Source organism: Balaenoptera borealis, assembly GCF_965194805.1.
Source record: "Balaenoptera borealis genome assembly, chromosome: 3".
Lineage (NCBI taxonomy): Eukaryota > Metazoa > Chordata > Mammalia > Artiodactyla > Balaenopteridae > Balaenoptera > Balaenoptera borealis.
In genome coordinates this window covers 169,095,756-169,111,971 of record NC_138866.1, presented here as the reverse complement: position 1 = coordinate 169,111,971, position 16,216 = coordinate 169,095,756, and the positions used below count along the sequence as shown (strand labels likewise).

The 16,216-nt window shown below is 33.0% G+C and overlaps 1 protein-coding gene across 1 annotated transcript in view; it reads right to left on the bottom strand.

Annotated features, from left to right (window-relative positions):
• MALRD1 (MAM and LDL receptor class A domain containing 1) overlaps positions 1-16,216 on the bottom strand; it is a 638,500-nt gene that overhangs the window by 577,683 nt on the left and 44,601 nt on the right. Inside the window, exons 3-4 of the mRNA XM_082385765.1 lie at positions 3,430-3,524; positions 3,180-3,341 (exon numbers count right to left, since the gene is read on the bottom strand). Coding sequence (XP_082241891.1) covers positions 3,180-3,341; positions 3,430-3,524 — 257 coding nt within the window. The remainder of the gene's footprint in view (positions 1-3,179; positions 3,342-3,429; positions 3,525-16,216) is intronic.

Here is a 16,216-nt window from a genome sequence, read left to right as displayed (position 1 = left end):
ATAAACCATATAAATAAATTGAAGAATAAAAACCATATGAACATCTCAGTAGATGCAGAAAAAGCTTTCAACAAAGTTCAACACCCATTTCTGATTTTGAAAAACTCCCCAGAAGGTAGGCATAGAAGGAACTTACCTCAACATAATAAAGGCCATATATGACAAACCCACAGCCAACATCATTCTCAATGGTGAAAAACTGAAACCATTTCCACTAAGATCAGGAACAAGACAAGGTTGCCCACTCTCAACACACAGCTTTGGAATTTTTAGCCACAGCAATCAGAGAAGAAAAAGAAAAAGAAATAAAAGGACTCCAAATCAGAAAAGAAGAAGTAAAACTGTCACTGCTTGCAGATGACATGATACTATACATAGAGAATCCTAAAGATGCTACCAGAAAACTACTAGAGCTAAGCAATGAATTTGGTAAAGTAGCAGGATACAAAATTAATGCACAGAAATCTCTTGCATTCCTATGCACTAATGATGAAAAATCTGACAGAGAAATTAAGGAAACACTCCCATTTACCACTGCAACAAAAAGAATAAAATACCTAGGCATAAACCTACCTAAAGAGACAAAAGGCCTGTATGCAGAAAACTATAAGACACTGATGAAAGAAATTAAAGATGATACAAACAGATGGAGAGATATACCATGATCTTGGATTGGAAGAATCAACATTGTGAAAATGACTCTACTACCCAAAGCAATCTACCGATTCAATGCAATCCCTATCAGACTACCAATGGCATTTTTCACAGAACTAGAACAAAAACTTTCACAATTTGCATGGAAACACAAAAGACCCCTAATAGCTAAAGCAATCTTGAGAAAGAAAAATGGAGCTGGAGGAATCAGGCTCCATGGCTTCCAACTATACTACAAAGCTACAGTAATCAAGACAGTAGCTTTGGCACAAAAACAGAAATATAGATCAATGGAACAGGATAGAAAGCCCACAGGTAAACCCACATACATATAGTCACCTTATCTTTGATAAAGGAAGCAAGAATATACAATGGAGAAAAGACAGCCTCTTCAATAAGTGGTGCTGGCAAAACTGGACAGCTACATGTAAAAGAATGAAATTAGAACACTCCCTAACACCATACACAAAAATAAACTCAAAATGGATTAAAGATCTAAACGTAAGGCCAGGCACTGTAAAACTCTTAGAGGAAAACATAGGCAGAACACTGTATGACATAAATCACAGCAAGATCCCTTTTGATGGACCTCCTAAAGAAATGGACATAAAAACAAAAATAAACAAATGGGACCTAATGAAATTTACAAAACCTTTTGCACAGCAAAGGAAACCATAAACAAGATGAAAAGACAACCCTCAGAATCGGAGGAAATATTTGCAAACGAAGCAACTGACAACGGATTAAACTCCAAAATATACAGGCAGCTCATGCAGCTCAGTTTCAAAAAAACCAACAACCCAATCCAAACATGGGCAGAAGACCTAAATAGACATTTCTCCAAGGAAGATATACAGATTGGCAACAAACACATGAAAGTATGCTCAACATCACTAATCATTAGAGAAATGCAGATCAAAACCACAATGAGGTATCACCTCACCCCAGTCAGAATGGCCATCATAAAAAAATCTACAAACAATAAATGCTGGAGAGGTGTGGAGAAAAGGGAGCCCTCTTGCACTGCTGGTGGGAATGTAAATTGATACAGCCACTATGGAGAACAGTATGGAGAGTCCTTTAAAAATTAAAAATAGAACTACCATATGACCCAGCCATCCCATTACTGGGCCTATACCCTGAGAAAACCATAATTCAAAAAGAGTCACGTACCACAATGCTCTATTTATAATAGCCAGGACATGGAAGCAACCTAAGTGTCCATCAACAGACGAATGGATAAAGAAGATGTGGCACATATATACAGTGGAATATTACTCAGCCATAAAAAGAAATGAAATTGAGTTATTTGTAGTGAGGTAGATGGACCTAGAGACTGTCATACAGAGTGAAGTAAGTCAGAAAGAGAAAAACAAATGTCGCATTCTAACACATATATATGGGATCTTAAAAAAAAAAAAAAAAAGGTTCTGACGAACCTAGGGGCAGGACAGGAATAAAGACACAGACGTAGACAATGGACTTGAGGACACAGGGAAGGGGAAGGGGAAGCTGGGACGAAGTGAGAGAGTGGCATGGACATATATACACTACCAAATGTAAAACAGATAGCTAGTGGGAAGCAGCCACATAGCACAAGGAGATCAGCTTGGTGCTTTGTGACCACCTAGAGGGGTGGCATACGGAAGTTGGGAGGGAGACGCAAGAGGGAGGAGATATGGGGATATATGTTTATGTATAGCTGATTCACTTTGTTATACCGCAGAAACTAACACACCATTGTAAAGCAATTACACTCCAATAAAGATTTTTTTTAAAAAAAAGCAAATTCGTTCAGGATAAAATGCTTTAGGATCCCATTTTTACTGGAAAATTTTGCTTGGCTGTCCAAAATGTTAAAGTGGGCAATACTTTTCCAAGAACTCCCATAATAATTATTAGATTATAATTTCCACCATCCATAAGTTTAATTAGGCTGCATAAGTAAGTTTGTCTTTTATAGGCTTGCATTGGCTTTAATTCTCAAATTTATTTTGGAAAATAAAGGCTGTATTGAATAATTTGACTTTCACCATGAAACGAATATGACAATGATTCCACTTCAACAGCATTTGGAATTAGTATTTAAATCAAACTGTCTATTTTCTCATTACCTAAGATAGTCCCGTTCTCTCAAAAGCATGAGAAAACTTTGGAAGGGAAGTGATTCTTAAGAATAAGAAATGAAAAAAAAGAGAGGATTGGAATAGTGAGAGTTTTTAAGTGGAGGGATTCAAGAAATTAGGAAGAGTATTAGAAGGTCATATTTTACTTATATATCAATATATGTTAATACATAACAACCTTAGTTTTGATACATAAATTTAAAACTTTTTAAAATTGTCTTTTAGGGTGACTGGCCATCCCAATTTTCTGAATGTTTGGTTTCAGCACTTGAAGTTCTGGCAAATTCCTCAGTCCTCAGACAACTGGGATGATTAATCATCCTGCTTTTAATTCACCTGGTGCAAAACCTCTATACTTTATCGTTTTTCCTTCAAACACAGAAAATACAACGTGCATACCTGAAATCTCTGGGGGCTCTGGATTTTGAGGACAGTCCTCTCCCACTGATTTTGGAGCCCAGCCGTGCTTTGCCATAAATGCCGTGTAGGACCACCACAGGTAGTTTGAAAGCCAACTGTTAATTTGCCATTCATCTGGCTGGAGAAGTAATAAAATGTAATCTGTGAAAAATAATGAATGTCCAAATAATTATAATAAAGAAGTTCCCAAATGTGGAAAGTAATTCAAATGCTGTGTGCTTTCAAATACCTGACAAGCATGTTGGTTATTTGTGGAAAGAAAAACTCTGCTTCGTAAGTTTGAGGAAGGAGAATCCACGTTAGAGACCAATGAGAGGAAGTGAGCTGTTAAAAACAAGGGTCAGTGTGTTAGATGCAGAGCCATCACTGGTAAACTTATTTAATACACCAGGCAATAATTCAGGCCTATATCCACATTGGGTCAATATATTTTTGTTTAAAGAATGAAATATATAACCGTACCATTTATTTTTGCAAATGGTCTGGCTGATATTGTTACTTCAATATATTCCCCAGTAAAATAACTAATTGTGAGTATACTCCCTAAAACACTGTTATGGGCTGTAGTCCATGACCAAATTCATCTCATAACTTAGAAAGTTATAACCCAGCAAAGATGATATCCAGGGAAAACATTATACTGGGACTGCCCACCAAAATAAGTAATTCAATGAAGAATTCAAAAGAGATCCTATTTTGTTGTGTTTTTCTCCGGAATTGGATCAAATAGTCCCAGCTTTTGCCAGGATTATGGAAAACGATACTGAGTCCCGATGCTCTTCTGTATGCTGCAGTACAGACCATGCCGGTCAACTTACTATTTAGAAGCCTATAAAATAAATGTGGAACATTCCCTTGGCTTTCATAGATTTTTTGCAATGCTTGACAAGGTTATAGTGTATAATATGGGAACCACTGTTTCCTGCTCATCTATTTGGTATGCCACTATTTGTCAAAAAGAATGAAAAAATGATGTTGATGATGATTATGATGGCATACCTACCCAAATTATTCAGTGGTATTTAAAAGCTGTCTTGGAAATCAAATTTTATTGTCACATCATTGAGAGAATCAATAGTAAAATTATGAAACCTAAAAAACCTCTTCTTCCTTACAGCTATTCCAAAATTGTACCCTAATGAAGCAGAAAAGAACATTAATGATTGCATATAACATAGTCATAAGCATAACTGAAGTCCCTGCAATAACAGAAAATTGTTCTCAGAATGTACTACCTGGAATAATTTTATAAATATAATTTAGATGAAGAGCTGGTATCATGGTGATACAAGTGGACAACCATTAGTTTGCTCTTGCTTCATATTCAGCAGGGAAAGCAAATGCTAAGCAAGTGAATAATCAAACGAGCATAATAAGCCATATGGATTTATTGTTTGCAGTTTAAATACAATTATTTGCAATACAAATGGTAATAGTATTCAACAGGCCTTCAATTACTGTTTATAAATACTCAGCTACTAAAAAGCATTTGTGATATATACATACAGTAAAAATTATTTTCATTTGTCAAGGAAATCACTTAAATTAACCATATTTATTTTTGAAAGTTTGGTCTTAAAAATCAGATTGATACATTAAGCTATTAAATAATAGAACAGCATTTTCAATAAAATAATAAATTATATGAATATTTAAGCTAGGTGTTTTATAAATACAAACTATGTCATCTGGCACATTTTATGACACTGTAAATTATTCTGTATTTTGTCAAAAATTAAATGAGGTTAACCTTCAGGTTATCATAAAAAGTAAAGTTTTAAATTCAGAAACAACTTGAGATCCTTTAGCATTTGTTCTAGTAATAAGATTTCTTTTCATGGGGTAAAAAAGTATTCAAAATGCACCCAACAGCAATACTTGTTTTTTTTGTTTTTTATTTATTTATTTTTTTAAATTCCAATTTAGTGACAACAGCATTCTTTCAAATGCACACTCAATTTTACCTTGCTCCCTATGAGTACAGAAGTTCTTTAATTCACAGTTGGAAATGTTCCTTAGAGAACATCATCTTATAGAAAGTTATCTTGCTTTCCCTAGGACTTTAGTTATCAGGTCTATGAGTATAAAAGAAAGAAGCAGATCCTTGGCAGCATAAATTTTTCCCTCATGCCCATTCCCTCATCTGATATCCTCTCCTACTGCTGGCTCTAAGCATCAAGAAGAGACTTTCAAAGCTGATAAAAAAAAAACAAAAAAAGGTATTCAATATTCTCTCCACACACCCCTCTTAGTCCTTGAGGGAGCCTAGTAACATCATACCACACATACACACAACACCATCCTCATCACATGTCTCCTATTAATCTGTACTATATTCATTTCAGTTTGTTCATATGATTCATAAATTCCCATTTTATTCCTGCATCAATAAAAGCAACTGCATAGCCTATCTTTGAAACAGATTTAAAACCACCTTGTGGTGAAGTCGTTAATTATTAAAGCTACAAAATAAGAATTATTAAAATTACAAAGTAAGACAGGATGATTTCATTTATAATCTTAAATGTTCATGTTAAAGGGCTTTTTCTTCTTAGTAGCTGGGTGCATGTAGGAGTAAAACCCCAGAAGTATATTAAATATGAAAGCAACAAAAACCATGAATCAAGTTTTGAGGGCTAATTCAATAACTTTGGCAGTGAATTCCACCAACCTTGATCCTTAGAAAAGATAAGGTAGAATTTTCAGTCTCACTTTCTTCAACTACTGATAGGCAGTCTTGCCTTTCCTCCATTTCCCAAGTTCTAAGTGATTAATGCGAATGAATGTAAGCAGGAGAAACAGAAATCCTATTGCATGCTGTAGAGTAACCAATGGGCTCAAAGGAACTCGAAAAACTGAGTATTTTAACAGTAAGATAATATCCAAAAAAATCAGGCTGCAGGAATGGATCATTGTGACAAGATCCAAGGCCTGAAGCAAAGGTTAAAATGTCAAAACTTCTGGAACAGGAAAAGTGTGTTCATTTGTGACAGAAATATGGCTCAGTTCAGATAACAGAGGTTAAATAACAGTCTTAGATACAAACTCCTTCAAGTTGGTAATTTCTATTTACTAAATTCCATTTTTATTGAATCATAAAGTTTTGCCTCATTCCTGTTCATTAAACTAACAAGTTTGACATAAGCACATAATATTTGTTAAAACTGTATCAAAGGATACCCTCAAATAGTAATCCCCTATAATTGCTAGCAATGTGTAAATAAATGCTGCCATACACATTTAAGTCTGCTTCAGTGATAAAGGGCTAGGTGAATCACTTTAGGGAATCATAAAATATGCAATAAAAATGAGAGTGATATTAATAAAAATGTCAATGTAAAGACCTCTGAAATTTTTCTCCTCAATAAAAGCAATGAAAATATTGGCAAAAATGGCCACAGTAAAGCTTACGGCAAACTGGAGACCTTTTATTCAATAAATAACTGAATCTCAGTAAAAACAGTAAATTTTAGGGGGGGTTTTCTTTTCCTTTTTTTTTTTTTTAACTTGGCCCTATTCCCACCACTCTCCAGCTCCACAGCAACTATAAAAAATGGCAGCCCACGTTCCTGGTGCAGCATGGCAACCACAGAAATGAGCAGAATAGAGTTAAAACTCTTTCAAACCTCATTACCAAATAATTATCAAATAATTATCATTATTTGATATGTCTGGTGTTTCCTGAAAGACACCACTTATAAGGCTGTATGAAATTGCCCAGTGCAAACAGACTCTTTACAGTAGGCATGTGTTGAAAACAATTACTGCAAGTGTTTTAACTTTACTGTTGCTTGGTGCAGTACATAACATATGGGGCCAACAACAGACTAACCAAAAGCTTAAAGCAAAACTGGAAACTGAAATGTCCCATAGGAGCTTTGAAATGCTCCAACATCTTCCCGCAAACCTATAGAGACACGTGCATGCATAGGGCTGTACACATGTTCTGGAAAGACCTGAAAAGGCCCTAAGCTCTCATCTCTGGCTGACTTTGAGGCTCTCTTAAGGTAGGAAGTGAAGAATAAGACAGAGATATCAACTGCCTAGGTAAGTATTGAAGATACACCACAATAGAGTCCTTCAACAAACACTGGGAAATTTACTGGTTCCAGGCATTTAAGAAACTCTCTTTCCAGCTGACCACTTAGCTGACCAAGCAGAGAATTCAATGGACACACATGACAGGAATAAAGACTTTACAGAATTATTCCAGGAAAGTCACTAAAGTAAAAAACAACAAATACAACAAACTACAACAAACTGTAAAAGTGAAGGAAAAAGATTTCCATGCTTGCCACATTATATTGTTGTAGATGTCCATGTTTCAAAAGAAATTGTGAGAAATGCAAAGAAACAAAAAAATGTGACTCATACAAAGGAAAAAAACAATGAAACAAAAGTGTCTCTGAGAAAGCCCAGACATTGGACCTACTGAAAAAAAGACTTTAAATCAGCTATTTAAAATATTTCAAAGAGCTAAAGGAAACCATGTCTAAAGAACTAAGAAACCATGAGAATGATATCTTACAAAGTAGAGACTATCAGTAAAGATATATAAATTATAAAATCAATAACTAATCACTATAATTGATTGTTATACTTGATAAAAATCAAACTCAAAATTCAGTGTTGATGGGCACGCAATATATTAAGATGCAATTTGTGGCAATAACAGCATAAAGGTGGGGAGAATAGAGCTAGGTAGGACAAATTTCTTAAATACTATTGCAATTAAATTGTACTAATCCAACACAGATTGTTGTAATCCCTAAAGCATCCAGTAAACTAGTTCAAAATATTATATATATACATGCAATATATAATACATATAGAAAATATATATGTAACAGAGAAGAAAACAGTAATGGAGGAACAGAGTAACAAGAAAGACATAGACAGAAAACAAATAGCAGATAGCAGGTGTAAATCCTATCTTATCAGTAATTATGTTATATGTAAATGGATTAAAGTCTCCAATCAAAAGTCTGAGGTTGATATATTATATAAAAACATAAGCCAACAATTCAACTACAAAAAAAAAGGCTGAAAATAAAAAAATATAAAAAATATACAAACAACTAAAAGAGAGCTGGAAATTCAAAAAACATATTTTAATGCACAATAAAAATGTTATTAGAGACATAAAAGAACAATTTATAATGAGAAAAGAATCAACCCATCAAACAAATAACAATTATAAATATATATGCACCTAAAAACAGAGCCCCAAAATATAAGAAACAAAAACTAATAGAATCAAAGTGAAAACAGAGAATTCAACAATAATAGTTGGAAACTTCAACACCCCATTTTTCAGAATGAATAGAACAATTAGACAGAAGATCAGTAAGGGTATAGAAGACTTGAGCAACACTATAAACCAATTAGACCTAACAGACACATGTGGACCTCTATCCAACAGCAGCAAAATGCATATGCTTCTATTGTGCACACAAAATGTTCTCCAGGAAAGACCTTATTTTAGGCCACAAAACAAGTCTCAATACATTTAAGAGGATGTTAATCATACAAGTATGTTCTACAGCTACAATGGAGTGATTTGAGTCAAGAGCAGAAAGAAATGCAGGAAATTTGCAAACATGTAGACATTAAATAACACACTCCTAATGGGTCAAAGGTGAAAATCAGAAGAGAAATTAGAAAATACTTGAGATGAATAACTAATTTAACTGCATCTCATGCATTTTGAAGCATTGTGAAAACACAATATACCAAAATGCATGAGATGCAGTCAAATTTGTGCTTAGAAATAAATTTACAGCTATATATTATTAAATTTAAAAAAAAGCTTTAAAATCAACAATCTAAACTTTCACCTTACAAAGCTGGAAGAAGAGCAAACTAAACCCAAAGCAAGTAGTAGAAGAAAATAGTAAATATTAGAGCATAAATAAATCAAATAGAGAATAGACAACCAATAGAATAAAATTAAATAAACCAAAAGTTGGTTTTTGGAAAGATCAACAAAATTAACAAATCTTTCACTAGACTGACCAATAAAAAAAAGAAGACAACTCAATTTACTGAATGAATAGTGAAACAAGGGTCAGAACTACCAACTTTATAGAAATAAAAAGAATTATAAGGAAATATTATCAACAAATGCAGGCTAACAAATTAGATACCTTGATAATATGAAAAAAATCCTAGCAAGACACAAAAACTGATTCAGGACCAAAACTGACTCTAGTAGAGATAGAAAATCTGAATAGATAACAAAAGAATGAATCAGTAACCAAAAAGCTCCCCACAAAGAAATTCTCAGTCACAGAAGGATGAACTAGTGAATTCTATAAAACATTTAGAGAATTAACACTAACTTCACCAACTCTTGCACAAATTATAAGAGGAAAGATTTCCCGACTCATTCTGTGAGGCCATTATTTCCTTGATACCAAAACCTGGCAAACATATCACAAACATATCAAAAAAAAGAAAATTATAGACCAATATCCCTGATTAACATACATGTAAAAATACTAAACAAAATACTGGAAAGCCTCATCAAGCAAGACATAAAGATATAAAAAGGATTATTCACCAGAACCGAGTGGAATTTATCCCAGGAATGCAAATTTGGTTGAACATATGAAAACCAATCACTATATGAAAACTAATCACTATAAAACACCATATAAATAAAGGCCCAAAATGACATGATCATCTCAATAGATGCAGAAAACACATTTGACAAAATCTAACACTTTCTCGGGATAAAAAACACTTCATATATTAGTCAGAGACGTGAACATGCTTACCTGATAAATGACATCTACAAAAAACCCTCAGCTAACATCAAACCTGATGGTAAAAGTTTAAAAAGTTTTCCACTAATGGAAATAAGGATATCTGCTATCACCAATTCTATTCAACATTGCACCCAAGTTTCTAGGTGGGCAATTAGACAAGGAAATGAAATAAAGGGCAGTCAGAAAGGAAACAGAAAGTAAAACTCTCTCTATTTGCAAATGACATGGTCTTGTACATAGAAGGTCCTAAGGAACCATGCAATTACATCAGCCCATTTGAACAGTCGATGATAATCTTCCCATGTTAAGATCAGCTAATTGGTAACTTTAATTACAACTGCAAGTCCTTTGATAGAAGTACTTAGATTAGTGTTTGAATAACCAGGGGATGAGAATCTTGGGGGGACATCTTTAGAAATCTGCCTACTACAATCAGTAGTCACTAATTTGGTTCCCTTGTTCCATTTGCTATGCTATAAGGTACTGACCAAAATCTATGAGGCCTAAAGCAGTTATGTTCCTACAAGTTCTCCCTTTACTGATTCGGTTGTAGGACACTGAATCAGCATAACTAATCATCAGAGTTGCGAGACTTCATTTGCAGAGAACTAAAATCTTCTGGGTCCTTTCCAACCACTTTAATTGGTAAAAGTCCCTGCCCACTTTCATTTGGCAGAATCTCAGTCTACTGACCATTTGGCTGATTCAAAAGGTACATTCTTTGAAATTTGGATCATATTTATTTCAATATACATTTATTTTATTTTATGTATTTCTGTTCAGTGTGGATTCAGTATAAGGCTGAATTAATTTGAATTAATACTCATATAAATTTAACAAATAAGTCACCTGCCTGTAAAGATAAAATTTCTGCCAAAAGGAAAGCAAATGATATAAAGGAAAAAATTCTATGTCTACAGAGAAATTGTAGCACATATTATTTTTTTGGCTCTAATTAGTGAAATAATATCATTTACTTTAAGATAGCTTAACTACTAATTTATGTGGAGTAATTTCATTGATGTCATATCAGTTAATTCAAATAATCATCTGGGTTGTCAATTATGATTCCCTGACTGATATATTACCTGAATTTGAAATAAAAGGAATGAGGAAATAAACAAATATATTATCCAATAAAAAATAAGCATCACATTTATAGAAGAATTATGTAAACCTCATGTAGCTTATTTTAAATGCACACACATGCAGGCACACATCAAGAACCCTGATATCATGAACCTCGCAATCAAATAATTTGTGGGAAAGAAAAACAAAAACGGAAGCTCTCTGCAAAACACTACTTGAGGCAGAATGAATTATGAAGTACCAAACGTGTATGCCTTTGAAATTAATTACGTGGTGTGGCTGAGGATTTGCATTATCCATCAACCCTCTCGTTTCCACTGCCTGATTGGACAGTATTGGTAATTATTGGTAATAGGACCATCAGCTGTGAAGGAGTTTGGGTAGAGAAGGGAAAAGAGGGAAGGAAATGGTACTGATGAGCAAAATCAGTAACCTTTGGGTGACATAATTCCTGACATTCCCAAATACACTTTTGGCCTAATCTTCATTTCCAGAGACAGTATCCTCTAGCCATAGCAGACTGCTATATCATTGCCTGGGCACACCAAGTAACGCTATATAGTCCTTATGTGGTTCTTTCAGTTTGAAATATTTCTTTTACTTCCTTGTCCATTGAAATATCACTCATCTTTCAAGTCCTTTCTCAAATGCCCTTCTCCTTTCCAGTGTCAGAATTTGCCTATAGCCACAGAGCAATCTGCTCAGACTAATATTACAGTACTTTTCAAATTTCTCCCTGTATTAAAATTAACTGGGTTATTCTTGAGAATGCTTTCCAAAGAGATCATAAACACTCTAATATGCAACATGTATCTTAAAAGTCTTTATAACATTCACAGCCTTTATCATGATGCCTTACACACACTGGGCTTAATAAGAGCTTTTGAACTGAAATTAACAATTGATAACAACATATAAAAATATATGTTCATAAACGTAATAAATTTTTCATCATTAATTAATTTTTACTTTTAAGCTAGTGTAACTACAATATTAAAGATGCACAAGTGGAAAAATACACTGTATACCCACTTAATGAACACAATTCTTATTTTTATTTTTATTATAAGAAACAGGCTTAACTACTGTAACAAAATCTCTTCCATAATTGAAAATTCAGATGAATTTTTAAATAACAGTGTAATGAAGTTGATTTCTTTGCAAAATCAGAGTATAGATCAAAGTAAGCTTCACCTATGTTTGCTACAAAAATGAATTGAATACTGACCGCTAAAATTAAGATTATAACTTATCTGTTAGTGGAGGAATTTTATCCTTTACTTATGTATCTCCATTGCATATTGTCAGATGCAAAAATGCTCAATTAATGTTTATTGAACAGACTAATGGACAGCAAACTATGACCTGCAGACAAATCTCACCTTCCACCTGATTTTGCATGGCCTGAGAGCTCAGGATTTTTACACTTTTAAGTGGTTAAAAAAAATTCAAAAGAATAGTATTTTATGACATGTGAAAGTTATATGAATTATAAATTCCAGTGTCCATCAGTAAAGTTTTATTATAAAATAGTCATGCTTTATCTTTAAGTATTGTTTATGGCAACTTTTGCAGTATAGTGGCAGAGTTGAGTAGTTGGGACACAGACTGTATACCCTAAAAAGCCACAATTATTTACTATCTGGCTCTTTAAAAAAAATATGCAGATCCCTGGAATAGAACATTAATGTTCAGGTTAATGTCTCCATTACTAAATTGCAGCTTCACTGGGGACAAGATCTGTGTTCTTGTTCACTATTATAGCTACACATACACAATGTGTGGAATAATATATATGCCCAATAAAAAGTTTTTAAATTAATATATAAAATAATAAACATTACTTTTTCACTAACATCAAAATAAATGGATATTAAGACTATAAAGGCTATAAAAACTTGATCTAGAGAGTGAGAATATGAGACTTTTCTATTTTTTGTCTTTTGCTGTTTCTTATTAATAAAAGAATCTAAATCACTGTCTAAATAACACAGCCTGCCAAGTATTGAGAAATAGATTATGGTTCCTAGTGCCCTTCAGAAAGGGCAGCATAGATCAGTTTAGGACATCCTGGTGTTAGAAAACCCAGTGATGAATATAATGCTTATATTAAAAAAACAAGGAAAACCTAAAAGCTTTGGCCTGAGGTTAAGCTACCACTGCAGCTAAAACACTGATAGAAAGGTTGCTATTTCCTTAGCCTGAAGAATCAGGTAAAGAAGCCAGGGACATGCAGGTCCGCCATAAATAAAGGGCAGAATTCTAGAAAGAAAAGAGCCAGAAAAAGGGGTGACCCATGTTCTATGAATAAACTCTACCCAAATCTCTGCCTAAAACTGAAGCATGAATGTGCAGGGAACACTTCTAGTAACTAAAGCTAAAAGAGCTGAATTGATATTTGAACTACTGAATTGATATCTAAACTACAGAACAGAATTCTCAATTTGAGTCTAAGCAAGCTAATCATCTACTTAAATGAAATCAATCATAAATACTCTCAATGAATATAACAGACTCCAGAAACTCTACAGTAGTAAATTTACAATGTCATAGATATGATCCAAAATTATTTGACAGAAAAAGGACCAGGAAAATATGACCATGCCATGGGAAAAGACAGTCAACAGAGGTCAATTCTGAGATGAAGGAGACAAGGATTTTAAAATTACAATTATACTGATGCTCAGTGAAGGACAATACACTCATAATGCATGAAAGGATAAGAAATCTTAGTAGAGAAATTAACACAATTTAAAAGCAAACAAATGAAAATTTTTATAGAATATCTGATATTTTTTAAAAGATCATTGGATAGGCTTATAAGCATATTAAAGATGACACAGAAAAAAATCACAGAACTTGAAAATAAATCAATTGAAATTATTCAACGTGAAAAAAGAGAAAACAATCAAAATGTATAAGACCCTCAATAACAATATGTTAGACATGTTGTCTAACATCATGATGATTGAAGTCCAAGAAGGAGAGGAGAGAAAGAATGAGATGGAAAAATATATCTGAATAAATAAGGGGAGAAGACTTTCCAAAACTGGTGGAAAAACAATTTAAAATTCATGAAGCTTATTTAACCTGATTAGGACTTTTAAAATCTCATGCCTAGGCACATTATAGCCAATTGATTAAAACCAACATAAAAGATCTTGATAGCACTAAGAAAAACAAAGCTATATTAAATATAGCAAAACAATCATTTTAATAACTGTGAATGTCACATCAGGGAATAGGGAGGCCAGAAAACAGGGAAAGAATATCTTTAAAGCACTAGAAGAAAAATATGTCCATGAACAATTCTATATCTAATGAGAATATATTTCAAGAATAAAGGGAAAATAAAGACATTTTCAGTAAAGGAAAACTAACAATTTATCATCAGCAGAACTGGACTACAAGAAACACTAAAGGAAATTCTTTATGCTGAAGAGAAATGATACTAGAGACAAACTCAGATAGTCAGAAGAAATGGAGATTATTGCAAGTAATGAATATGATAAAAGAATATTTTTCTCTTAATTTATTTTTAATAATATTTAAAGAAAAATAGCATTGACTTGTAAGATTTATAACTTACATATTATAGATTATTGATGTAACACATGGGATCACTGTAAAGTAAAGGACAACGAGAAAGGGATAAATGACCTATGCTTTTCTCAATTTTCTACATTATATTTTACAATATCAATTTTAAGTATACTATAAAGAGTTAAGAGTATATGCCATAATCCCTAGAGTTACCACAAAATTAAATGTTAAGACATACATCTAAAAAGCCAATTAAAACAGGATGTTTTAAAATATTCAAATAATCCCAAAGAAGGCAGAGAAGGAGACCAGAAGGATCAAAAACAGAATGTTCAAACAGAAGACAAATAATAAAATGTTGAGATAAATCTAACAATACCAATTATTACATTAAATTAAATGGATTAAACATTCCAATGAAATGAATTATCATAATGGATACAAAAACAAGATTCAACTATATGCTGTCTCCCAGAGACAAACTTTAAGTATAAAGACACAGACAGGTTGAAAACAAACAATAGGAAAAAATATCTCGTAAAAACAACATAGGAAAAGACAGATGACTTGCACACTATTTTATCACCTTAACCTAATTGATAGTTATAGACCCCTATACCCAATAATTGCAGAATACACATTCTTTTCTAATTCACCTGGTATTTTCACCTAGACAGATTATATGCTGTATCATAAACTAAGTCTCAAAATATTTTAAAAGATTGAAATAAAAGAATGTATTAACCAAAAGGTAATTAAAATTAGAAGTCAATAATAGTTTGTCAAAACCCCACAAACATAATATTTGGAGATTCAACAGCACACTTCTAAATAATCCATGGACCAAAGAATAAGTTACAAAGGAAATTAGAAAATGTTTTAACTGAATAGTATATATCAAAACTGGTGAACCAAAATTTCCACATCAGGAAATAAGAAAAAAAAAGAAAAATAAATAAAAGGAAAATCCTAGGTAGAAGAGAAGAAGAGAGGAGATAAAACACAAATAATCAACAGCAGGAATAAGGGGGGTTGTTGCTATACATTCTACAGACATTGAAAGGATAACTGACTCTTAACAACAACTTCATGCCAACAAATTTGACACAGTAAAAATAGAAAAAGTGGATTTCATAAAATTAAAGACTTCTCACTAAAAATATCAATAAGAAGATTAATATACATTCCACAGACTTGGAGAAAATATTTGTAAGCATAAATCTAGAAAGAATGGGAAGCCAAGATACATAAAAACTGGTACAAGGAACTCTCATTTATTGCTGATGGGAATGCAAAATGGTACAGCCAATTTAGAAGACTGTTTGGCAGTTTCTTATAAAACTAAGCATACTCTCACCATAGAATCAAGCAGTCATGTTCCTTGGTATTTATACAAAGGAGATGAAAACTTACGTGCACACAAAAACCAGCAGCTGGATGTTTATGGTAGCTTTATTCATAATTGCCAAAATGTGGAAACAACCAAGACGCCCTTCAGCAGGTGAATGGGTAAACTACTGTACATCCAGACAGTGGAATATTATTCACCACTAAAAAGAAATGATCTATCAAGCCATGAAAAGACATGGATGAAACTTAAATGCATATCAATAC